The sequence below is a fragment of the Phodopus roborovskii genome, unplaced genomic scaffold, assembly GCF_943737965.1.
Source record: "Phodopus roborovskii unplaced genomic scaffold, PHOROB, whole genome shotgun sequence".
Lineage (NCBI taxonomy): Eukaryota > Metazoa > Chordata > Mammalia > Rodentia > Cricetidae > Phodopus > Phodopus roborovskii.
In genome coordinates, this window is record NW_026125665.1 from 1,227,565 (window position 1) to 1,253,453 (window position 25,889).

At 53.7% G+C, this 25,889-nt stretch overlaps 2 protein-coding genes across 2 annotated transcripts; both read left to right on the forward strand.

Moving 5' to 3' along the window:
• Window positions 1-563: 563 nt before the first annotated feature.
• Window positions 564-13,441, forward strand: Fcho1 (FCH and mu domain containing endocytic adaptor 1). The gene is made up of 26 exons (XM_051178136.1): window positions 564-688; window positions 3,500-3,591; window positions 4,350-4,424; window positions 4,578-4,719; window positions 4,914-5,066; window positions 5,229-5,333; window positions 6,578-6,676; window positions 6,753-6,849; window positions 7,401-7,445; window positions 7,556-7,628; window positions 8,058-8,082; window positions 8,290-8,347; window positions 8,758-8,936; window positions 9,036-9,060; window positions 9,245-9,296; window positions 9,681-9,775; window positions 9,951-10,193; window positions 10,759-10,868; window positions 10,967-11,054; window positions 11,160-11,268; window positions 11,754-11,909; window positions 12,120-12,252; window positions 12,453-12,652; window positions 12,794-12,849; window positions 12,972-13,136; window positions 13,225-13,441. Exons 1-26 carry the CDS (start codon window positions 596-598, stop codon window positions 13,245-13,247), a joined length of 2,691 nt encoding a protein of 896 aa, XP_051034093.1. The 5' UTR covers window positions 564-595; the 3' UTR covers window positions 13,248-13,441.
• Window positions 13,442-22,125: 8,684 nt separating this feature from the next.
• B3gnt3 (UDP-GlcNAc:betaGal beta-1,3-N-acetylglucosaminyltransferase 3) lies at window positions 22,126-23,421 on the forward strand. Its single transcript, XM_051178221.1, has 2 exons — window positions 22,126-22,712; window positions 22,817-23,421. The coding sequence occupies exons 1-2, from the start codon at window positions 22,152-22,154 to the stop codon at window positions 23,366-23,368; spliced, it is 1,113 nt and encodes a 370-aa protein (XP_051034178.1). The 5' UTR covers window positions 22,126-22,151; the 3' UTR covers window positions 23,369-23,421.
• The last annotated feature ends 2,468 nt before the right edge of the window (window positions 23,422-25,889 follow it).

The following is a 25,889-nucleotide window of genomic DNA, read 5'->3' on the forward strand; positions in this document are numbered from 1 at the left end:
TGTCGCCTTGCAGCCCAACAGCTCATGAAATATGAATGAAGACACCAGCTCTGATGACCGTGTGCCGAGGATTCTGCACACCCTCCATGCCACGTGACCCCACCCTATGCAAAGTGACCTGGGCTTTCTGTCTCCTACAGATGGAGAAACTGAGGGGCAGAGCTGAGTGACTTAGAGCCAGGTGAACAGTGGCTTCCAAGGGACTCCTCATGTCATGGAGCCCCTGACAGACACTTCAAGGGACCCTGTACATCATGCCCAGACTTCTCCTACAGAAACCACAGACACAAAGTCCACTGTCCCTTTCTGCCATTTGACCTTGGCTTCTCCTCTTGGGAAGTGACTCATCTAAATCTACATCTACATCTAAAATGGCCTAGAAGCATTTTGTCTAGAATTCAGTTCATCCGGTATCACTGTGGACTTTACCCATAAACTCCTATTCATGCTTAAAAACCTATCTCACCTTGGCCCCCTCCACCCTAGCTCCTGTCCCCAACCCCCACGCTCATCCCCATGAGACTGAGACATATATGCCACAGGTGGGTAGCATTTCCCTGTTCAGGCCCTTGTTGGTTATGACTCAACCCCTGAAATGCACCTCTCTTTTCAGACAGATCCTGGACAGAGGCCAGCAGGGGTCTCCTCAGAGGCCACCAGGATGTCATATTTTGGGGAACATTTTTGGGTAAGACCTGCTGTTTTTTCTGTCCCCTTTTCCTTTTGTAACTCACTGCTCTTATTTTGGTGGAAGCTCACAAAGGGCTGGAGAGACTTTTATGGTTAAGGGGGACTGGGCAGATAGAAGGTGGAATTTAACACATGGAGACACAGGTTGCTTTAATCCAGGGCAAGGGACACAAATTATAGCACTGGGAACCAGGCCTGGAGCAGCATGTGTGGTCTGAGAATCACTCAGGAGAAGAGCACAAAGCTGGGTGCAGGCATACACCTGGGACCCCAGACCTGGAGAGACTGAAGCAAGAGAATGGCCGTCCCTAGTCAGCTTGGGTTATACAGGGACGTTTCCACAGATGGCACGTCAGAATAGCATGACCTTGTACCTGGGGCCAGACTGAATACCTCAGATCTGGGCAAGCCAATCAGAGAAATTCTTCATTTTGGGAAATTTGTTTTTTGAGGGGAGATTTCTCCCCCCCCAAAAAAAAGCCCCTGTCCCTCTTGAACATCTAGGCCTGCTGCAAACCAGGTCTGGGGATGAGAGATTCTCACATGTGAGCCCTGAGAGAGGAGCTGCCATTCTTGGGGACACAGAGCCAGCCAGATCATGTGGCTCAGCTCATCTCAGGGTTCCCCACAGCCCAGTCTGCTATAGCTCTGAAGGCCGGTATTCCAGGATGTACAAAAGCCATTACAACCACAGGGAACACCCTGAGTATCTCAGAGGTGTGACGCTGGGTGGCAACTCAAGAACAGAGGTCTCCTCCTGGTTGGTCGGGTCAGGGACCTGGGGAGCCACTGAGGATGCAGGAGCAGCCCCAGAGTGGGAGCCTGGAGTCTGGAGGCATCAGACTAACAGGCCCCTTCCATCCTAGTAGGCCCACTGCTTGCAAAGTGGTGCTGGTTACTAAGCAACCGGTTGCTCCTAGCAACAAGCCATACTCCCTCCCCCTCTCCCCAGCTGGGTCTCCTCTCACTTGCCTCTGCTGTCTTAAAGGGCCTCCACTGTCCCCTGCCATTTTCAGGGCTCAGATTCTCCCATGGCCTTTGAATGGCTGTGTGACCCCCAGGAGGTGTTGCCCTACGGGCTGTCATCCCACCCCTGTCCTTCAGCAGCAGCCCAGGAGACACCCACGTTTGGGAGCAGTGACAGTAGCTCCTACATGGATTGTCAGTGTTTTATATTCCAAAAGGTGTGAAAATGGGGGAGAAGTCAATGAACAAGGAGAGAATAGAAGCCACCCCAACTTCCCTCCCATGCATACCCCAAGATAGCACAGCTGCAAGGGCTCAGACCTTCAAGTTAGGAACCCTCTGGCTCAGAGGTTCTCCCTGGGGAGGGGCTGGCCAACTAGCCTCAGTTTCACCAGGAGGTACAGGAAATGGGTGAGAGCTCTGTCTTCTGGGACATGGATCTGTGGCTGAGCTATCAGGATCCTTTTCTGTTAATTCTCTGCTGAGGATGGAGCCCAGGGCCTCACCTCTGAGCCATACCCCCAGCCCCTTACGGCATGCAGGGCAGGGGAATCCTAGGCAGGGGCTCCACCCCTGAGCCATGCCTCAAACTGATTGGTTTTAGGGGTACCCCAGTTCCTTTGAGACAAGTCTGGGTCCAAACCCTAGAGAGCACTGGGGAGCCATGGCAGATGTCTGAGCACTAAAGGGGTATCAAACCATGTTCAAATGTCCTTTGGCTGTCACCCAGAGGTTCTGATCAGAGGCACAGGCCCTGGGCATCTCTCCTCAGACCCTGAGCTGTCTGCCTACTTCGAGGAGGCAGACAGTGCAGAGGGCTTGCCAGGCCTGGGAACTGGGCCAGTGGCTGGCTCTGTGTTAGCCCCAGATAATGGCCTGGGCAGCAGTGCCTGGTGCAGCCTCGCCCGAGGATCCCTAGTAGTGGCAGGTGGGCTCAGTGCAAGCTGTGTGGGGCCCTCATTACCCAGAAGGCCCTTGTTTTGTGCAGAATACCAGACACATCTCACGCACGAAGCTACTGTGTGGCAGTTGCTACCATTGCTGCCATTTTTCACGAGAGAACTAGGGCTCAGGGGGCGCAGCCACTGCCCCAGGGTAGCCCAGTGCACTTCAGTTGGAAGAGACAATATATACTCCTGGTGGGGAAGAGGGCCTAACTGAGACCCTGTGGGGAGGTGGGAGCTCTGAGCAGAGCCATGGGGCCATAGAATGGTCTGTGTGGAAGCTGGAGGATCCAAGAGGAAGCTGAGAGCTGAGGTGAGGAAACAGGAAGACACTAAGGATTTTGGGGGTGTTGGCCACTGGTGACAGTAGGGAGCTGTTGATAACAATGGGTCTAGGATGGGGGACTGTGACTGTGGCAGGACCATTCAGACATAATGCTGACCTGGGTTTGTTCCACTCTTGGCTTTGGTTGGAAAAGTGCTTGCATTGCAAGCATCAGGATCCGAGTTCAAGGCTCTAGCAGCTGTGCCAAGAGTTGCCATGCAGTACGTCTATAACCCTGCACAGGGGAGGATGAGGCAGGAGGATCTCTGGGGCTCTAGTCACAAGATTCAGATTCAGTAAGACTGACTCTGAAAACAAGGTGGAGGATGATAGAGGAAGACATCTGATGTCGACCTCTGGCCACGAAAAGCGGCACCCAGGAGGTGTAGCCTTAAAAATGTAGTAAAGGTCCCAGGCTTCCCCTGGGCAAATGGGAAAGCTCAGCCTACTGATCCAGTGAGGTCTCTCCCATCTCTGCAGACATTTGACTCCTTGGACTCCGGGCCTGTCTCTGTTGATAGTCAACCTGACTGGTCTTCTCTGCCTTATATATCTGCTCACTCATGCCTTGCAGGGTGACAAAAACCATGGCTTTGAGGTGCTCTACCATTGTGTGAAGCAGGGTCCTGTGGCCACCAAGGAGCTGGCTGACTTCATTAGGGAAAGGTGAGATGTGGGGCTTGCCCACCAGGGAGAGCCCACCGGGACACACCCGCCCAGGCTCTGGCTGAGCACATCCTTGCAGGGATTCAAGGAAGGACCAAGAGCACAGGTCCAAATTCCCAGAATCAAATGACCTAAGCATCCCAAGTTCTCCAACCCCATGGGTCCATTTCTGCCTGGTACCACCTTTTGTTTATTTTTATTTTACTTTCTATTTTGAACTGAACTGTGTGGAGGGGGTGGTGCACATGCCATGATGTCAAATGCTGAGGGCAGAGGAGAGCGTAGTTGAGTTGGTTCTCTTCTTGTGCCATGTGGGTTTTGGAGATTGAGGTCATCGGGCTTGACTGCAAGCATTTTACCCACGGAACCATCTCACTGGCTTGTGTGCATCCCAGGAGTCTGATGACTCCTTACTGGAAATAAGATCATGTACTCACAGGAAGGAGTTAAAATTCCGAGTTCTAGCTTCAGAAGTGGAAACATGTATGATTTGAGTATTGTTGGTATTCACCCATAACTCCAGCACTGGCAAAAGTTGAGGCAGAAGAATTACCATGAGTGTGAGGCCTACCTGGGCCACATATCTAAACCCCTTTTCAAAAAAAACTGAACAAAAATATTAAAAAAGGAGAAATAAAATTATCCAATCCATTTCCAAACTGTTTTGAGAGCAAGGTGTAGAGATGGGGACACTGAGGCAGAGAAAGGCCTGTCTCAGGCTAACTGAGTCTGCCTGTCTTTGCTGCTCTCCGATCCAGGGCCAGCATCGAAGAGACGTACTCGAAAGCCATGGCCAAGCTGTCCAAGATGGCCAGCAATGGGACCCCCATGGGGTGAGTGCAGTTGGATGGGTGACCCTAATGACCTCAAGCAACCCGGGACCTGGTGGACACAACTTCTGTCAAGTCCCATATCAGCAAGGACAGCTCTACTGTGTGAGGGGCTCCAGGGGGGTATCAGATACACTGAACCTTGCCTGTCCCCAGGACCTTTGCTCCACTCTGGGAGGTTTTCCGTGTGTCCTCGGACAAGCTGGCACTGTGCCATCTGGAGCTGACGCGGAAGCTCCACGACCTCCTCAAGGAGGTGCTGCGTTATGGCGAGGAACAGCTCAAGGCCCACAAGAAGGTAGCAAACTGCCCTGGCAGGCATGCAGGGGTGTACCCAGGACCCCAGATGAGCCTGCGTACCCACTTGCAGATTAGAGTGTATGGCTGAAACTAGGAGAGCATACCTGCAAGCCCACACTCCAGTCACTGGGGGATCCTAGTCAGGGCTCCACCCCTGAACCACTCCCCTTCCCTGCTTTTTGCTACCCACAGTGCAAGGAGGAAGTCCTGGGTACCGTGGATGCGGTGCAGGTATTGGCCAGCGTGGGTCAGCTCTTGCCAAAATCTCGAGAGAATTACCTGAGCCGCTGCATGGACCTGGAACGACTGCGCAGAGAGAACACCAGCCAGAAGGAGCTGGATAAGGTTTGTTGGCCTCCTGACCAGAGAGAGACATCATGCCATACAGCGCTGGACACTAAATTGTGCGGCTACCTCCCGGACTTTCAGAAGGTGGCTTGGCAGGATGGTAAAGCCACCCGATTGTCCCTATGGCAACTCACATGGTTCCCTGTCTACAATTCCTAGGCTGAAACCAAAAGCAAGAAGGCAGCTGATAGCCTGCGGCGCTCTGTGGATAAGTACAACTCCGCCAGGGCTGACTTTGAGACCAAGATGCTAGACTCGGCCCTGGTGAGAACCTTGCCCTGTGGTGGCTGGACCCCACACTCCCTGCAGGGGTGCCCTGTCCTAGCCACAGTCTCCCAACTCCAGGGACCCGAGGCAGGAAGATTAGGAATTCAAGATCATTCTGGGCTACATATTAAATATAAGGCCAGCCTTGTCATTCTGAGAAAAGGTAGAAATCGTCATTTAAACAGATCTACTTATGGATTTGTAGTTGGAATTGAAGCTAAGACACCCTTAGAATATACAGGCTGGTTTAATTTAGCAGTTTATTCTCCAGTCCCATGTATCTCAGCAGGGTTTGCCCTTCACTCATCAGCATTCAAAACATTCACAGTCAGCAAAACATCATACATGATCCAGACACCCTGTGTATTTCCTATCTTTATATGACTTATTCTTTTTATTTTACTCTATTCTCTCTTTAAAGACTTTATTATTATTACTTGCCTTTTCAAGACAAGATTTCTCTGTGTAGCTGAGGCCTCAAACTCAGAGATGCCCCTGTGTCTGCCTCCCAGTGCTGGGATTAAAGTTGAGCACTACCACTGCCCAGACTTCATTATTTTAAAACTATTTGTTTTTTCTATGACTGTCACATTTCCAAGCATTCTGTACCTGTTCAGAAGTATTTTTCAGGCTCTCTGGCTGCATTAACTAAGCTTTTAACAGCTAGGCTACTAGTCGCTGTCTCCTGGCCCCTACGGTAGGTCCAGCAGGCTGGTTCTGGGAAGAAGCTGCTGTTTGACTTCCCTTGAGAGCTGAGCCTCATGTCTGAGGATTACCAGACTAAAGTCTGGGAAGTTGGCGGGCCTGCACTATGGCAGGTGCTTCTATCTAGTCTCCTGCTAGGTAGTTTGCCAGGTAGCTTGTTTGGTGGGTGCAGGGGAGTCTGGCATGGCTAGATCCAGGCGTTCCAATGGCATCCTTAGGATGTCATCTCTCTCTGGCTGGTTGTTGGTTCTAGGGACCTTACTCCTATGCTGACAGAGGACACGCAGGGCTAATTTTCTTTTTTGAGATAGGTCTCACTATGTAGACTAGGCTGGTTTTAAACTCATAGAGATCCTCCTGCCTCTGCAGTACTGGGGTCAAAGGCCAGTACATGGGGAGCAGGTATGGGGACAGCAGTGCCCCTTTGACTTGCAGCAAAAATTTGAAGGCAGAATCTCATTGGTGATTGATTCCCTAAGCCAGTGGGTGGGTTGATCTGACCGGTTAGCTTGGGTCACATGCCTGTCTCATCTTAGCGCTTTCAGGCCATGGAGGAGTCACACCTGCAACACATGAAGACCTTGCTGGGCTCCTATGCCCACTCAGTGGAGGACACCCACGTGCAGATTGGGCAGGTGAGGATAGGCCCCAACCTCCTGTCTGGCCTCACAGAGGCCATGCCCCTTCATGCCCTCCCTGTCCCCTACCTAGGTGCATGAGGAATTCAAGCAGAACGTGGAAAATGTGACAGTGGACATGCTCCTCAGGAAGTTTGCAGAGAGCAAGGGCACCGGCTGTGAGAAGCCTGGTGAGTGACAGCAGGGCCTCACTCTTCTTTGAAAAAATGGAGTGGTGGCAGTTCTCTGTCCCTGACTAAGCCCATGTAGGGAAGGCATCTGATGGCTGATCTCACATAGTCCAGTCCTTGACCTGAATCCCTAAAGGGTCATGAAAGTTCGGCTTGAAGGCTTGGCTGTTTCTCACTACACCTCAAGAGCCTCAGGTAGCCATTGATGGTGTTGAGCCCAAGACATCCTTGTTGAGAGCCAAAGTTTGATAGGCTGGGTTTGGGTCCTTTTTGCCTTGCTAGTTTTGTGACCTTAGTCACATGTCTTGACTTCTCTGAGCTTGCTTCCTCATCTATAAAGTGGAGATCACAGTCCCCTAAATGCTGGTGCACTTTGTCCAATGACCCAGGTGACCAGGAAAGCTGTCCTCCTTGCTGTATCTATGTTCAATCAGCCAGGCCATGCCTAGGTCTCCCTCTCACACCCTCCTGCTCCTGTTGTGGAACCCTGTGTGCCTCTGACCCAGGCAGGCCTGCTTCTGTCCCTCAAACTTCCTTCTTTTTTGCCTCAGGGCCTCTGGACTTCGACACCTATAGCACAGCTGCCCTGCAGGAAGGCAAGTACGTCTGGGCCTGGATGCCCAGGCTAGACCAGGGACTGGGAGAGAGATCTAAACAGAAGGGGAGAGAACCTTCCAGAGATTAGCTGCCCTCCTTCTGTCAACAGCAATGAAACGTCTCCGAGGAGCCAAGGCCTTCCGCCTTCCAGGACTGAGCCGGCGGGAGCCCCGTGCATCTGTGTGAGGATGTGCTCCATCCTGGCTTAAGCTAGCCCAAAATTCTGACCCTTGCTCCAGCTAGCACAGAAGTCCCTATGACACTTCCCTATCTCAGACTGCCCCAGGGTCACTTCTGCTAGCCCAGAAAGATCTCTGTCCCATGCTGCATCAAGAGAGCCACTTCCCCAAACTAGACTGGAATCCCTCCTTTCACCCAGGCTGAGCCAGAAGCTGCTTGGCCCATTGTAGCCTAGGTTGGCCATGATCCCTCCCTTGCCAAGGCTAGCTCATCTGTTCTACTGTTTGAGGCTTTGTCTAACTCAGCTGCCTCTAGAAGCCCCCACATTCTCAAAGAAGCCCCAAGTCCCAGCCTATGGGCTAGCTTGGGGCAATATGGTGGGTATCCCTCCTGGGGGCTCCAGCTACCCACCCCTGTTCCTTTGTCCCCAGGGACTTCCTGGAGTCTGATTCAGGGGTGAGTACTGCGTGGGAAGGGAATGGGTGGGCGGGGCTAGAGGGGCCCAGGGTGTGGCTCAGAAGCAAGCCTCACCTCTGTGGTCCCCATGTGAGGGATTGGAAGGTCTACCGTGTCTCAGTTTCCCCTTGGATTTGCCTACATCCCTGGAATATATTCTGATGGGGACCAGAGTGGGTCATTAGAGGGACCTGACTCCACCCCCAGGTGCCTCCAGAGGTGGATGAAGAAGGCTTCACTGTGCGTCCTGATGTTTCACATAACAATATCCTTTCTTTCCATAAGTCTGTCTCCCAGGAGGGTCCTACTGTGCACCAAGGAGGGCCTTGTCCTGTGTGCTTCACAATGGTAGAAAGGAGGGGTGAGAGACAGGTAGTGGTAGCACACCTCTTTAATCCAGTGGGAGGCAGAGGCAGGCTCATCTTGGAATGTGAGTTCCTGGCTGGCCAGGGCTATGTAGAGAGATCCTGTCTCAAAATAAAGATGGACAAATAAGACAGGTGGACTTTTATGATGGGATACCCAGGAAGGGTTCCTGGAGGAAGGGCATCAGTGTGGCTGAATAGAAGCTCCCCAGGTAGCTTTCTGAACATAAGGGGTCAAAACTAACTGTACAGGGCCTGCGTGTCCGGGAGTGTGGTCAGATTCAAGATTGACTCCTTGACAGAGGCCCACGCACAGCCGAGCCCCCTCGATTCTCCTCTAGTGACTCTGATTTTGACGATGAGGAGCCTAGGAAGTTCTACATTCACATCAAGCCCGCCCCCACCCGCACTGTGAGTGGCAGCTCTGAGGCTGCAGCTGCTCAGCTCCGAGCCACAGCCGGCAGCCTGGTCCTCCCACCAGGCCCAGGGGTGAGCTGGGTAACCATGCTCAGGAGGGTTGGGAGGGACACAGGACCCAGCAGTCTGCTGCTCAACCTCCTGTTGCTTTTCTTTTTTCTTTTTCCACAGGGCACCATGAAACGTCAATCCTCGAGTGAGTGGCCTGATCTGTTTGGGTTAGAAGGTGCCCTTGGGGGGAAAACTGGGTCTGGATGGCTGGAAATTGGGATTGGTTGGCTGTGCCCTCTATCCGCTCTGCTGGTCACCTTGGGCCTCTGGCTGACAAATGCCAGCCGTGATCCTGGTGGGACAGAAGCTCAAGACTCTGTCTGTCCTAGGGGACACTTCTGGGAAGCCACAGAGACCTCGGTCAGCCCCACGGACCAGCAGGTGGGGCCTGTGGGGTGTGTCAGAGCAGGCAGATGGGCCCCATGCCCCTGCCTCAAGCTTCCTCACCCCTCATCTGGGCTGATAAGGACATTATGAGGCTATTGGGGCGCCTGCTGTGTACTTGTGCTGTGCTGGGTCTGAGAGGCCTGTGGATAAGTTGCCCCTCAGAGACGCTATAGTGCTGTAATTGTGGATGAAGCTAGCATATCATCTAGAGCTCAGGAGCTTGGGCAGAGACCCTGCCTCACAAAGCAACACGGTCTTAGCATGGTGATGCATGGAGCGGGTGGCTGCCCTGGGTGGGCTGAAGGAAGGCCTCAGGTGAGGTGCGAGGCTCGGACCCACTCCTGTCGTTGTCCTCCCCACCCCTACCCCCGCCCTCAGCTGTGCTGAGAAGCCGCTGGCCTCGGAGGAACCGCTGCCCAAAAGCCTCTTCGGGCCACCTCTGGAGTCCGCCTTTGACCATGAGGACTTCACGGGTAGAGGGGGTGTGCACAGCAGGGAGAGCGGGACAGAGCCCCCAGTGGGTGGGGCCTTGGTTGGAGGGGCATGGCTATGGGCGTGGCCGGATGGAGGGGCTACTAATGTGGGAGGTGACAGCTGGGTGTGGGGGTGAACTATACTGACCATGGCCCTGACCATTCTCCCTCTTAGGCTCCAGCAGCCTGGGTTTCACATCCAGCCCATCCCCTTTCTCTTCTTCGTCCCCGGAGAATGTGGAGGACTCAGGCCTGGACTCCCCATCGCATGCTGCCCATGGCCCGTCCCCTGAGTCCTGGGTTCCCCGGCCAGGCACCCCGCAGAGCCCACCCACCTGCAGGATGCAGCCACCTGAGGCCAGGGGCCCAATGCCCCGTGCACCCTCGCCAGGCCCCTGGAGATCAGAGGCAGGTGCAGGTGAGCTGGAGCCCAGCGGGTGTCCCTGGTAGGCTGGGCACCAGGTGGAGGCCTTAGTAGGTGGGACCATCTGACGGTCAAGCAAAGGCCTTGGGGCAGGAGAGCAGGTGTTGAGTTGGCTGGCTTGGCACTGGAGTCTCCTCTGGGCCATGAGTCTGGGAGTGAGCTGCAGGAGTCTGAGACCTAGAAAGACAGCTATGGCTTCCAAGTTTGAAGGAAGCCTGGCTGAACCCTGTGGCCATTGCTGAATGGAGATCGAAATGGGCATACAGCCCCTCCCAGGCTTCAGGGAAAGCACTGGCCTGGAGCAGTTAGGCTGTCCTGACTGCTACCTGAGACCCTAGGAAGACTGACAGCTCGCTGGCATCCATGGGGGAGAATCTGTTTTTTTCAGCAGCTCCAAGGGGGAGTAAAGGCAGAGTGAGGGTGTGGCGTACCCACCTCGTAAGTTACCAGGCCCTCCTCCACACCCTTTCCATACCATTTTTGACCTGGGGTGCTACCCAGAAGCCCTCGGCCCATTGTTTCTTTTTGGGGGCTAATATACACCAATTCCTCACTCTAGACTCCATAATGCCTGCTGACTCCACCACCAGGGAGGGCCTGGCTGCACCACCCAGGAGACCTCAGTCCAGAAAAGTGTCCTGCCCGCTCACCAGGAGCAATGGTGACCTGGTGGGTGACCTGGTGGTGAGGCAGTTTCTGTTGGGAAGGGACTGCCCCTACAGGTAGCTCTGGGCAGTTCACAGCTCTGATTGTCTCATGCCCTGCAGTGCCGGTCCCTCAGCCCCTCCCCACTGGGATTGTCTGCCCCCAGCATCATCCCGGATCGGCCCAGCTTCTCCACCCAGATGGGACATGGTTTGTAGGGACAACTCCCCTTGGGGCCTTGGATTCCCTTCTGTGTCTGGGATGGTAGCTAAGTGGGTAAGGCCTGCCTTGCTCCTGACCACATCACCCCTACAGGCATCTCCCGTGGCCCCAGCCCTGTGGTCCTAGGATCCCAGGACACCCTGCCTGTGGCCACAGCCTTCACTGAGTATGTCCATGCCTATTTCCGTGGCCACAGCCCCAGGTAGGCTGTCACAGGAATAGCAATGTCAACGTGAAGGCTTTTGACTGAGGCTAGTGAACCCTGAGGCTCCCTAAGGAGGCGGTGGGTATTGAGCAGAAGGATGGGGCCATGTCCATGGTGAACTAGGGATTCTGAAGCTGGTTTGCCATCCCTGGGGCTGACAAAAGGAGACCTTAACATTAAAACCACAAAGAAGTGGTTAGTCTCTAGACCCAAACTAGGGGTGCTTAAAACACCAGCTATTCTGGGTTGAGATTCCTGGTGGCCCAGGAGAAAAAGGACCTCGGGAAGAAACCTTTCTTAGCCCAGGCTTGGGGGATGGTGGCCAGGGTTCACTCCGCCAGGCAGGGATGAAAGAGAAAGAAGTTGGGGAGAGGGTGCTGGGGACAATTAGAGCCTTGCAGGAGCTTAGGGTATCAGTGGAAACAGGAGGGTAGGAAATGTGGAGTCCTGATCCCACACCTGGTGTTTCCCCGGCTTCCCAGCTGCCTGGCTCGAGTCACCGGGGAGTTGACCATGACCTTCCCTGCCGGTATTGTGCGAGTGTTCAGTGGGACCCCACCCCCACCCGTCCTCAGCTTCCGGCTAGTACACACGGCCCCAGTAGAACACTTTCAGCCCAACGCTGACTTGATCTTCAGGTGCCTTGCATGGGCGGTGGTAGAGGGTCCCAGATGCACGTGGGGCCAAGGGCTCAGGGCCTTAAATGCCTGCAGCGCCTCCTGCCTGTTGGTGTGTGATGTGAGGCAGGTGGCTCTTCCTCTCTGGACCTACTTCTCCCACCCATGGCAGTTCAGGCTAAGGGGAGGGCGACTCCTGAGGGATGAGGATGTTCTGCCCCGTCTTTGCAGTGATCCTTCCCAGAGTGACCCGGAGACCAAAGACTTCTGGCTGAACATGTCTGCGCTGACAGAGGCCCTACAGCACCAGGCAGAACAGAACCCCACAGCCTCCTACTACAATCTGGTGCTGCTGCGCTACCAGGTGGGGTGCTGGGGGCGGGGCAAGGACTGGCCGCATAGATTATGCAAATGAAGTGGGGTGCCGGCCTCTGTACTCTCTTGCCCTTTGCTGGCTGCTCCGAGTACTGCGCATGGGTCCTAGTGGTTGTATATTGCGTGGACCAGGCTAGGTAGAGTAGCATGTCGATGTCCCCCAACCACCTCTGTCTTCTCATTCCTAAGTTCTCCCGCCCTGGGCCCGAGTCAGTACCCCTGCAAATGAGTGCTCACTGGCAGTGTGGGCCCACGCTCACTCGAGTCACAGTGGAGTACAGTTACCGTGCGGGCGCCACCGCAGTGTCCACACCGCTCACTAATGTCCAAATCCTGCTGCCAGTGGGAGAGCCGGTGACCAGCGTGCGTCTGCAGCCTGCGGCCAGCTGGTGAGCCACCCAGTTCGGCTGTGAACACATAGGCCAACAAACAAGGGTTTTTCGAGTTTGGGGGGGACAGTTGTGCCACACACAGTGGACTTGAAGCCACACAGGTGCCTCGGCTGGTGACCCATCTTCCTTTGCCACCAGGAACACGGAGGAAAAGAGGTTCACGTGGAAGCTTCCAGATGTGTGTGAGGCAGGGGGTGAGTCACTTGTTAAAACTGGGGACACTCTGGCAAGTAGGACCTGAAGAATCCCAGAGTAGGGTTCTCAGGGGACAGTCGGGCCTGTGGCAGGAGCATCTCCCTGACCCTAGGTCCCACAGGCTCGGGCCGCCTCTCTGCCAGCTGGCAGCCACAGACCGGGCCTAGCACTCCAAGCCCGGTGGCCGCACAGTTCACCAGCGAGGGTGCCACGCTGTCTGGCCTGGACTTGGAGCTACTGGGAGGCGGCTACCGCATGTCCCTAGTGAAGCGGAGATTCGCCACAGGTAACTGAAGGGCGGGGGCTGGGCTCCTGGGCCGGGCGCGGGAGGAGCCCACGAGAGGCCCCAGCTTTACCCTCCCCGCTCCCCGCAGGGATGTACCTCGCAAGCTGCTGAGGTGCACTGCTCCCGGACCTCCCGCTTGCCTGCCCACTGCGGCTTCCCCAACTCCCAGGCTGGATTCCCTGGACAAGAGCCTCTATCCGGGCCTGGCTGAGCCAAGACACCTCCTCCCTCCCTCCCAAGCGGGCCCGGTCCTTTTAGTAATCTTTAAATAAACACTTTTCTAACAAAATAAAAAGAAATCCACATTCCCGTTCTGTCTTCCAAATCCAGATCAGGAAGGGGAGGGAAAGGAGGGAGAGGGTAGTGGTACCCACAATGCATTTCATCTCCAGGGCTACCTGCTCTGCAATCTGTCCCTCTGACTCACAGTTCTTCTGACGGGAAGGAGAAATAGGTGAACTCCTAGGACAGCGGTTCTCAACCTTTCTGATGCTGTGACCCTTTAATACAATTCCTCATGTTGTAGGGCCCACCAACCATAAAAGTATTTTTGTTGCCGGGCGTTGATGGCCCATGCCTTTAATCCCAGCACTCAGGAGACAGGCAGATCTCTGTGAGTTCGAGGCCAGCCTAGAGCCTAGTGTACAGAGCTAGTTCCAGGACAGGATCTAAAACAATACAGAGAAATCCTGCCCGGGGGGAAAAAAAAAAGTATTCTTGTTGTTACTTCATAACTATAATTTTGCTACTGTCATGAACCTTAATGAAATATGTGGTCCCTGTGAAAGGGTCATTCAACCCCACAAAGAAGTTTTGGCTCACAAGTTGATAATCACTGCTCTAGAGGGTTCTGAGGTATACATAGGAGATTGCAACCTAGAAAAGGACAGACTTCCCAGGGAGATGCTGGCTTGGTGAGGAATTCATCAATTAACCCAGTCTAATACAGGGCTGGAAACAGGCTAGAGGGAAGGCTCAGCGCCTAAAATCAAGGACCAGGTTGTGTTCCCAGCATGCCTGCGCCCTATTCTGGCCTCCGAGGGCACGACACTCACAGATACATGTATAAAAATAGAATTAATCTTAACAAACAAAACAGCTCTTGGAAGCCCATGAGCCAGAAGGACTTAGTGACTGACTCCAGTCTTGGGTTCCCTGTCTGCACCCTGATAGTCAGGGTCTGTGGGGAGGCTGCACATGCAGCATGTACATGTATGTACAAGAAAAGATGACAGGACTTCCTAGGGCAGAGAGGAGGTCCATCTTGAGTCTCAAAGGACATGTGCAGAATTCTGAATCAACCCTGTGGCTCTAAAGATCCCTTTCCAAGCCTGGACCTCAGATCCAGAACCTAGAAGCTGGATGCATAACTCAGAGGTGAAGTGATAGCCTAGAATCCCCCAGTGAGGGGCTGGGGGCGTGGCTCAGGGGTGGAGCCCCTGCATAGCATTATAAAAAAAAAAAAAAAGGAAGGCTTTGATTTAAAAACCTCTGATTCTCTGACCTTCCCACCATGTTCTGCTGAGAGGAGTCTGGGTTTCTGCAGTCTTTCTTGTAAATTATTGCTCATACCTCAGAACCCTTATTGGTATAAGGAGCCTCCTCCCCCGCCTCTGGAAAGTGGGGTTGCAGCAGGTGCTGCCAGGCTTGGCCATCCTCCCTTCTCATGTGTGTGCCCAGATTGATGGCTGGTCCCTGTTCCAACCCCTGCAGGTACTACATGCCAGGTTACCATCGGCATCCCTTGTCTGGGGTCACAGCCACCCATTTATGGTTTATCTGCCCTTGTCTCCCTGCCCATCTGATAAACACTGAAAACATGGCACCTCCAGGTAGCTTGAATTTGCTTTCCTTGTGGTACAGGAAGGCAGGGCGCCTTTAAAAACACAAAACACAAGAGGCCTTTTTCTTAGGCCTGGCTTCCCTCAGCAGGCCTCTCCTCTGAGAGGTTCCCAGGAGACAGGAACTTATCTCACAAGGGTTAGTGTTAGCAGCAGGGCAAGGTCCTGAGTGGGGTATCATTGCCTCTTTATTATGTTGTGGTCTCTTGCACCTTGGTGACTCCAAAACCTCAACTATGCAGCAGAGTGAACTTTTGTGAGGCAGCTGATGGCTGAGAAGCTGGCATTCTGATCAGGTGACACAGAAGGTGTTTCCAATTGCATAGAAATGACATAACAGAAAATAAGCCTTTTCCAAGGTAATGACGTGGCGCATTTAGCACGGCCCACCTAGGCAGCCTCGTCTCCCATGTATTTCCAGAGCATTACTCCCCCCAAACCACCCCTCCCCAGCCCCTGGCAGCCATGATCTACTCCTTGTCTGTGGCTGTCCCTGCCCTGTGTATTTCTCCTGAACATGATACACACAGTTGGGGCTTGTGGGTTGGCTGCTGTCACTTCACTCCCTTTTCATGGTTGACTAATATTCCAGCACCTGGGCAGACCACTGCCACTGGGACCTCCAGATGCAAGGGCATAACCACTTGTTTTGAATTCTCTGGGTATACTGTGTCATGTGACATTCTGTTCTGTATCTTTGTCCACTGTGTATTGGTTAAGCAGCCAGTGTCAGGAGGACTCAGTTTGTAGTTTCCATACTTACTTCCTCTCCCTCCCGCAGGCTCTTAGGACCCAAACTCAAGAGTTAGGACCTACAGATTTTGGGGGTAACTCCCGAGGAGGGGAACAGGTGACATTATCTTGGAATGTAAGAGTCAGAGGGCCTACCAACAGGTTTTAAAGTTCTGGAATCTTCTAAGTCTCTGGGTTCTCTCTCCTCCCAGCAAAATGTTTCTTCATTAAGCAGGGGCTGAGCTGGGGAGGGGGCTGCAGCTGGGGATTGCAAGACAGATGTGGCTGGCACAGCTCAGTGCTGGGGAGCACTTGGGGAACACCCCTCCTCACAGTGGGATGGGAGAAAGGAAAGGCAGGTCCAGGATCAATGAGGGGAGGAGCGGCAGGGCTGGAGAAAGGCGCGGGGGGGGGGGTGAACAGGGGGGGCAGGGTGGGGCGGGAAACAGGCCGGAAGGAGGTGAAAAGCCAAGACCCAGGGCTGGGCGTCATCCAGGTGAAAACCTTTCTGCCTCCTGGCTCTTTGGACCTGGCTCCTATGGTGAGTACCTGGTCCCGGGGCTGGGCGGGGTCCCAGGGGGCTTGGAGTGTGGTTGGAGTCTGGGGCACCTGGGCCGGATTCCTGCACGTCCTCGACCGCGGGACAGTGGCTGCACCCGCCCAAGGGTCCTGGGTCCTGGCCACATTCCGGGGTCAGGAGCCCACGCTTCTCACCAGTTTGTGCCCGCATAGCCAAATGGCTCTGACCCTTGACGGTTTCCCGTTTGTATTTGTGATGTTTCTAGACATTCTGAATCTCTGTCCTCACGCTGACACCGGGGAAGCTTGGATGAGAAGCTTTAATTCTGCAAGCCTCGGTTTTCCCTCTATTGGCATGAGGCTGCAGTGGAGGTTAACTGCGAGGCGAGATGCCACTCAGTGGGTAGTCACCTGTCACCATAGTCAAATTAAGAGAACCGGGTGTTACTAGCCAAGGTCTGACTCTTTGGGATAATTTTCCTTTTTCTTTTCTTAGCCATTTTTCCTTCCTTTTCTGAGACTGGCCTCCTTCCTCAGCCTCCCGAAGGCTGGGTTTCACTTTCTCACCTTGCTGGAGAGGAAGGTGTGGTCACAGGGGGTCTCCATATGGCTTCAGGGTTTGTGCAGCCTGGCTCAGGCAGAATCCCCTCCTTCGAGCTTGGTGCTTCCCTCCCTGGCTCAGGCTATGAGGAACCTGGGGGTCCGGTGGACTTCTCTGCGATCCTAGAGGTCCAGAGTCCCGCAGGCCCTGCCCTGTGCTGGGCATCCCAGGGCTGACCAACCCCAGCCTCAGGGTCCCCAGGCATCAGGGTGGAGCTGGGGCAGGTGTGTTTGTTTTAATCTTGATTACTCGGGTCTTTTTTCTGTGACATTTATCTCTGACAGAATTAAAGTGATTATTGTAAACTTGACGTAAATGCCACCGGAAACAGTCAATTGGATGGATGGGACCCACTTGGACAGGTGGGGACACAGTGGGGACTCGGAATGACCCTAGAGGTCAGGACTGTGAGGCTGCTGTTGTGAGTCCTGTTGATTTAAAGGAGTGAGGATCTGGGCCTCACCTCCCCCGCCTCAGTTTCCTGGTCTGGGCTGAGGGTATGGATCCTGGCTCCTTCCTTCCGGGTTCCTGGAAGGGGGAAGGGCGCCTTCTGTGAATCTTGCCAGTGGCCCCACACCTCATACCGGGAAGCTAGGATGTGACAGGCAGGGCCCGGGCAGCCCAGTCACTATGAACACCTGGGGCGAGGCTTGCCATACTTTATCTTTATAGGAATTCTCTTTTTGTTCATAAAAGTAAGTCCTGGCACCTCCTAAAGAGAAACTTGTCAACGTTGAGGGAGGGCAAATTGGTACAATCCGGAGAGAACCACCCTGGGGTCAGAGCTAGTGTCCAGCTCGCTCTGCCCAGTCTGGCACTGGGTGGCCCCGGGCATATGTCTATGACCTGCTTGCCAGCTGGGGACCAAGGCCCACCCGGGGACCCAATTGGGACACTTTCAGAAGCTCCAACCTCCTTTACAGTCCGCAGTCTGTGGAAGAGTGTCCCTGAGTGTTCTGAGAGTTTCCCCAAAGGTCCAGACAGCCATTGTCTGAGCCTCCATGTCACCCCTCCCATCCCTGCATCTCCCAGGGATCAGGCAGGAGCCAGTGGCTCATAAATATTCATAACTTGCTAGTTCAGCACATCATTAAGATGCAGTATTTGAACCACAAATAGTAATGATACCAGGTCATGATTATTCAGCGATTCATTAATATTAAGATGAAATCGTTAATATCTACATCATCACTATGAAGCATGGATCCTTAATACCTTGTTTGGGTCACTAATATAAAGTGTGGACTGTTTACTAACACGGTCATTGGGTCATCATGCACATGCTCAGTAGTGGGGCATTGGTTTTTAAGCTTTGTCCTTTTATTAGTCAGTGCCTCGTGAGTATTCAATACCCATAATATTCAATGGTACATTAATATGCACTGAATAATTAATATCTAGTGACACATTAATACAAAGCATCTCATTAACAAGCAGCATTTTCTTTATGTTCCCTGGCTTATTTGTAGCCAGCAGCTTATTAACCCTAGTGGTTCATTTGTAATTAGTGCCTTTTTAATATTCAGCGAATCTTTGGTGTCTGGCTCTTCTGTATAGATGGTGGTCATGGACGTTCCCAGCCAATGACCATACTAATCCTCATAGGCCAGGCTGTAACGCCAGTGCGGGGCCCCTTTACGAGCTCAGCCCTGGAGAAGAAAGAATGCCTAATTTTCAAAATGTGTATTTTTTTTTTTTATTTCTTGCTCTTATTTCTGGAACAGCAGCTGTTAATGGATGGGCCTCAGGGACATAGAGACCGGGTGTAAGGATTCAAGCATTACTCTAGCCTGCCCCTGTCACCTGGCAAAATGCACTCAGGCAGTACTCTGGTCAGCCCAGGGTTCCATGAGTACTAGTCTGTAGGCAGGTGTAAAGGACCCTTTAAAAGTCAGACCCTTGACCACTTACGCTCTCTTCCTCTCTCTCTTTTTACTTTCTCTTTTGCTCTCTCTCTCTCCTGCTTTCGGTTGGCCACCAGGTACTCCCCTCTTCTCTCCCTCTCTCTCTCCCCCTCTCCTCTTCTGTTCCCGGTGCCTCTATGTCTCTTCCCTTCTCCCTCACTGCCCTTTCTAAATAAACTCCTCATTCAAGCTCTATCTGCCTGGCGTGTTATTCCCTCCCGCCTCGGTCATCCTCACCTGCTATGGAACCTGCTATGCTCTCCTACGTGGTCCTTTACCTTGGGACCCCACTCACTTGGAGCCCTCGTTTGGGACCACTCACCCCACCCCTTCTCCACCTTTTATTCTTATAACTGTAAATAAAGAACAACACCGGGAGCTCAGTGTCTGCAGCTGTCCAGAGTCAGGAATATTCAAACATTCAGGAATTTATCTTTGAGTCTCTGACACCCAAGACTTCTTATGTTTTGGAGTTTTGGGTTGTTTGTTTGTTTCTTGGATTTTTGAGTCAGGGTTTCTCTGTGTAGTCTTGGCTGCCTAAAACTCACTTCTGTAGATCAGGCTGGCCCTGAACTCACAGAGATCCATCTTTCTGCCTCCCAAGTGCAGATTAAAGGAGTGCACCACCACCAACCAATGCAGTGAGGGAGTGCCAGTGAGCAGGCACGTGCTACTCAAGTGTTCCCAGCCCCTCCAGGGGGGTCCTAGGCTCTCACTCCCTGCCTGCCCTAGCCTGCTCTGGCTACCCACTTCTGTCCTCCCAAGCCCCTCCTCTCTTGCTGATATTTGATACTGTTCTTTTGTATGAACTTGTCAGCCACCACAGGGAAAACTGGTTCCTCTGTCCTCTCCTCCCCCTCTGTTGGTGGGAACAGCTGCTCTGGGCTCCAGGCTCATGGGAGGGAGGGTCCCTGAGAGCTCAGGGGTCCCCGAGCTCCCAGGAGAGGCTCCTGGGCCCTGACCTTCCCTGCATGGGGAGAGAACAGGCCAGAATAGATTCTCCAAGGCCTTCTGTGACCTCCAGTTCCTGACACTGTACCCCTCTTCATGCCTTGCTGGTGATAGGGAGCAGTGTGCATGTACAGCAGTTCACCCATGCATCCAGGCCCCTCCCAGAGTTTGTGTCCCAAGCCGCCACCTCCCTGTCCTTGGACCCTCAGACTTGGAAACAAGCACCTTTGCTGCTGAGTCCTCCCGAGGCAGCTCTTGCTCCTCACAGATTTAACCTCAGGCCATGGTGGGTTGGTAAATATCCATGAGGCTAGCCTAGGCTACACTGTGAGACCCTGTCAATGTAGGTAGGCATTCAGAGACGCTGGAGGTGACAGGTGGCCTGGGTTCTTTCCCAGTGTGCTCACATGGCGCTGCCTAAGCCCACTGCTGCTGCTTTTGTTTCCCACCCTGTACTAGCTCTCCCTGCTGCCACTGTCCTCCCCTATGCATGCTGCAACTGCCCAGGCATCCCCTGTGCCCCCGGCACCCTAAGCTGTCAGCCTCACCTCATCCTTCAACCTCAGCTCAGTGTCCCTGCTACCTCAAGCCTGGGCCCACTTTTCAGCCAGGCCTTCAGTGTCTCCCAGGGCTAAACCCCACATTCAGGCATCAGGCTCATCCACTTCACCATTCCAGTTAACTCAGCTGCCAGGGCATCTTGGAATGAACTAGATCTTTTCCCCCTGTAGTTTGTCTGTGATCTGCCCTGCTACCTGAATGGCCTCAGCCTCAGTACCCTTCTCTCGGTAGGCTCCTGGCTCTTAGGGTCTTGTCCAGAATTAAGGTGCCTCAGCTTCTTGGCACCTACACACAGAGTTGTTGATGGGATGAGGAAAATTCTGTTTAGAGCCAGGGGCTCAGTTTGTAGCCTAGGCTGTCCTGGAACTCACAGAGATCCTCCTGCCCCTGCCTCCCTAGTGCTAGGATTAAAGGCGTGTATCACCATGCCCTGGCATGTGTGAGGTTTTAACAGGAGCTTTGGTGGTTTGGCAAAATCTAAAGATCTTGGCCACATTAACAAAAGTCTAGCCTAGGCAGGAAGAATCTCCTGAGTCTGACTGAAGCTACTCAAACTTCAGGAAAAGCCTGAGAGCTTTTGAATGAACTAATGATATATTTCAAACCCATAGGAGCCATGGGGCAGGGTCTGGATGCTATTCAGGGACCTGTTCATCAAGAGGAGCTGAAGGACAGCACAACTAATAAAACTTTTCTTATGCAAAGGGTTTTTACAAATCAAAAGCAGTTTGTGTGGCCCTAAGGTCCTGAGGCAGGAGGCCTCCAGCACTTTTCCTGGGGTCCATTTTGTTCTACTTGGAGGTTCAGAGAGGTCAAGCCACTGTGTCAAGTTCACAGCAGAACCCATGGCACAGCACCAGGAGGCAGGCCTGGTCCAGGCACCAGCAAGTGGGTTTGCTCGAGACCTACAGTTTCAAAGGCACTTGTTAACCACCTCACATCATTTCAGGTGCCATTGGGGAGACCAAGGGCAGTGTGGCTCAGTGTGAGGATCCCAAGACAGACTGAGGTAAGTATCAAGGTTCAGAAGTTATTCAGAAATGCTCTGTGTGCTGTGACACAGGGGTGTCATGGGTGTCCCCTCTAACCCTGCAGACACCTAGGTCAGGGCATGTGGACACACAGCCAGGCTGTGTGGGGGCAGCACCTGACTCCAGGGATGAAGGGTGTGCTTCTGCGTGTCAGTGAGTGTTCAATGGTGGAAGTTCTGCTCTGAGTCTCATCTAGAACTTAACTGCTGCAGCAGGACTAGAAGGCAACAGGAAGAACAGAGAGCACATGCAGGGTCAACAGGGGGCAGGGTTGCAGGGAGAGGAGGGCTGAACCCAGAGGTCTGCAAGGAGAGCCAGGCCTGGTGACACTGGCATCCCAGCAGGCAGGATGTAGGACAGGAGGATGGACAGATCAAGGCCATCTTCAGCTACACAGCAAGGCTGAGGCCAGCTTGGGCTACAGAGCCTTGTATCAATGGGGAATAAAAGTTTCCTGGGAGTGAGCTCATTTGAGCTGGGGTTCTAGTGCATCTGTAAGAGTTGACCACAAACATCCAATGCTTTCTCCCACCTCATGTTGGGTGGGACTGGACCCGGAGCAGCTGGATAGACAGACACAGGACAAGATGCCACCAATAATGGGCCTAGACCAGAAGTACCGGGGAACAGGAGGGTCAATGAAGGATGCCTGGAAAATGGAACATCCAAAATGGGTTTTGAGGGAGGCTAGGAGTTTGCCAAAGGAGACAGCTGGAGTCGAATGGTCTGTGAGGACCGGGTTTGGGTTCAAGTCCAGTGAGGGTCAATATGGGTGGGAGGGGGGCGAGAAGGAAGTGAAGGCGCCTGTCCATCTACAGGTGTTATGTGTTGGGGTGCACAGCTCCTGTGACCTTGTTCTAGCCCCCCCCCACGCTATGCGGCTGTCCCGGCTGTGCCCCAAGGTGAGCCTCCTCCTGGCCATGGTCATCTTTGTGCTGCTGCTCCTGTCTCGCGTGTTGCCACCCACCTGCCCCACCCCCGAGAGGTCCTCAGATCCCCAGGAGGTCTCCATGTGGCCCCCGGACTCCCTGCGCGTGGACCCTGCCCTATGCCAGGCCAACTTGTCGGTGGCCGCGCACCCCGACTTCGCGGCGCTGCCCACGCACGTGCGTGATTTCCTGCTGTACCGGCACTGCCGAGAATTCCCGGTGCTGCAGGAGCCATGGGCCACCAAGTGCGCACAGCCCGTGTTCCTGCTGCTCGCTATCAAGTCGTCGCCAGCCAACTACGGGCGCCGCCAGGTGCTGCGCAGCACGTGGGCACGCGAGCGGCAGGTGCGCGGGGCACTGCTGCGCCGCCTCTTCCTCGTGGGCAGCGACCGCAACCCGCTCCAGGCGTGCAAGTTCAACCGGCTACTGGAACTGGAGGCACGGGCTCACGGCGACATCCTCCAGTGGGACTTCCACGACTCCTTCTTTAACCTCACGCTTAAACAGGTGGGCCAGGGAAATGGGGTTCTGCAGTATGCGTAAGGGGAAGGCCTGCAAGATGCAGGCCCGGGGGATCCCAGCATTCTGAGCGTTCCCCACTCCACCCGTAGGTCCTCTTCCTGGAGTGGCAACGGACTCGCTGCCCCAACGCCAGCTTCGTGCTCAACGGAGATGATGACGTTTTCGCGCACACAGATAACATGGTCACCTACCTTCAAGGCCACGACCCGGACCGCCACCTCTTCGTGGGTCACCTGATCCAGAACGTGGGCCCCATCCGCGTGCCTTGGAGCAAGTACTTTGTGCCCACGCTGCTGTCGGCAGATGAGTACTACCCGCCCTACTGCGGCGGAGGCGGCTTCCTGCTATCGCGCTTCACTGTGGCCGCACTGCGTCATGCCGCGCGCGTCCTCCCAGTCTTCCCCATCGACGACGTGTTCTTGGGCATGTGTCTGCGGCAGCAGGGTCTGGCGCCTGCCTCGCACAATGGGGTGCGCACGGCGGGGGTGCATGCCCCCAGCCCCCGCCTTTCCTCTTTCGATCCCTGCTTCTACCAGGGGCTGCTCCTAGTCCACCGCTTCCTGCCATACGAGACCCTGCTGATGTGGAATGCGCTGAGCCAGACCCAGCTCTCCTGTGGCAAGAAGAGCGGGGTCTACTGAGATACTGCGGGGTCAGCAACCTTCTGCTCCTGTCAGGAACTAGCAGCCAGCTGACCCCCGCCCCCCCCCACGATGGGCGGGACACTCATGGCCGTGTCATCACTATGTCAGCCTTACCTGGCAGCTCAAGCTTTACCTGGCTGCCAGAGGACTCAGTTACGCATGCGCAAGCCCCCTCTCAAAGCAAGCTCACCAAGCGCGCACCTCTCTCTGGTCTGTCTCTGATTTCTCTCTTGCCCCTTTTGCTCTCTCTCTCTCTCCTCTCTCTCTCCTGCTTTCGGTTGGCCACCAGCTACCCCCTCTTTCTCTCCCCTTCTCTCAATAAACTCCATGTGGGCGCTGAGTCTCGTGTTTGTGTTTCTTAGGCATTAGCTGCAGCAAAAGAACAACACTGTCCCCACCTGCCCAGGGAACTCCTATGTAGGCTTCAAAATCCTCTTGGTACTGCTCACAGTAGGCTCTCTGGATTGAGTCAAATGTGAGCCGGCCTATGAGTAGTTGCTAAGAAGTGTGGTGGGAGTGGTCCCTGGTTTCAGGTCCCTGGTATCAGGCTTCTGTCTTGCACTGGGCCTTAGTCTCCCTCGGCCCCCAAGGAAGTGGAGTAGGTGGACATTAGCTTGGTTCCAGTAGTGTCCCCCAAGGGTTTAGGGAATATCAAAGGGTTGGAGGGGTCCTGTGTCCCACAGACTGGGTGATGGAAAAATAAAGTCTGTTGAAGGCTGATGGTGACAGTTTACAGTGCATAGCATTCGGCCCCTTCTGTTTTATGGGTTTAAAATTAGTTTCATTGTATATAACATGCCATGGGGGCAGGAAAGGTTCTCCCTTCCTCGGTGTAGCTCCTGGGACTTGAACACCAATCCTAGGGTTTGGTAGCAAGCACCTCTATTCACTGAGCCCTCTTGCTAGCCCCCTTCTTATTGTATTTTTTTCAGCACCATTCACGTCCTAATACTGTCTGCTCTATTCCACCCTCTTTTACCTTTAATATTAACTTGCAAACTTGAGTATCCCATTGTGACATCTTCATGTCACAATCCTGTTGTAATTTTAAGAAAAGCGTCATGAGAGAGAAAGTTGCCACCACGTGACAGGGTTCACAGAGGGGTTTTTCTTTGGGAAAGGGATCATAAAAAAGGCCGGCCTCTGGGGATGAGAGCAGCAGGAGAGGGGAGTGGGGGGAAAAGATAGAGAGAGGGAGAGAAAGAAAAAGAAGGCTGGGAGGTGGGCAGGCCCTTTTAAAAGGGAATGTAGTGAATGTGCACAGGTGGTGCTCTCAGTGGCTGCAGCTGAGGGTGCATCCAGTCAGAACCCCAAGGGCAGGCCCCCTTGCTCCCCTCTCCCATTCACTCATGCTTTTTGTTTCCTTTTTTTTTTTTTAAAGATTTATTTATTATGTATGTAGTGCTCTGCCTACGTGTATGACTGCATGCCAGAAGAGCGCAACAGATGGTTGTGAGCCACCATGTGGGTGCTGGGAATTGAACTCAGAGCCTCTGGAAGAAAAGCCAGTGCTCTTAACCTCTGAGACATCTTTCCGCCCCCCCCCCTTTTTTTTTTTTCGAGACAGGGTTTCTCTGTAGCTTTGAAAGCTGTCCTAGAACTAGCTCTGTAGACCAGGCTGGCCTCGAACTCACACAGATCAGCCTGCCTCTGCCTCCTCCCCCAATCATCTTTTGAGGGTTTTCTCTTTTTTTCTCTCTCCAAAGGTCGAGGTGGAGGAAGCCTGGCTCTCACACCCTCCATAGCTCCCAACACTCTCGGCCTGTGGAACTCAGAACCACCCAGACCAATCTGGTCTCTGGTTGCCACCTCAGAAGTCTGACCCAGCACTGCCAATGCCCTGTGGGTCGTTTGTTTGTTTTCCACAGAGTCTAATGTAGCCCAGGCTTGTCTTGAGTTCCCCTTGTAACCAAGGATGACTTTGATCATCTATTATGAACTTCCAATGCCCCTGTCTCCACCTCCGAGCTCTGGCAGACACAGGGCAACACATCTGGTGTTTGCTGGGGCTGGAGCCACTTAAGAGTGTCAGATGAAGCCAGGAGGTCGTGGCCCAAGCCTTTAATCCCAGCACTCAGGTGAGTTTGAGGCCAGCCTGGTCTACAAAGCAAGTTCCAGAACAGGCTCCAAAGCTACACAGAGAAACCCCATCTCAAAAACAAAAACAACAAACAAACAAACAAAAGTGCCAGGTGACCCCCTTCTGCCTATTGTGCCCCTACTGTGTACCTCATACCTGAGGTGTCAGCGGAGGTAAAGGCTGAAGAGGGGGTCGAGTAATCTGTCCTCCATGCAAAGACTGCAAACCACCCCAAGGCACATCAGCTGTGCATTCTGGGCTAAAAGTGAGAGGGTGCAGGGAAAGGGCAGGATGGATGACACGGGTCTGGGTTTTACACTAGAAAGCTTGGCAGAGGAGCATGGAGCACAGCACGATGCTCTTGCTCATGAGCCCTCTGTGGCTCCCTATTGCCCCGTGGAAAGTCCCAGCCTCCACCCCACCCAAGGCTCACCTGCT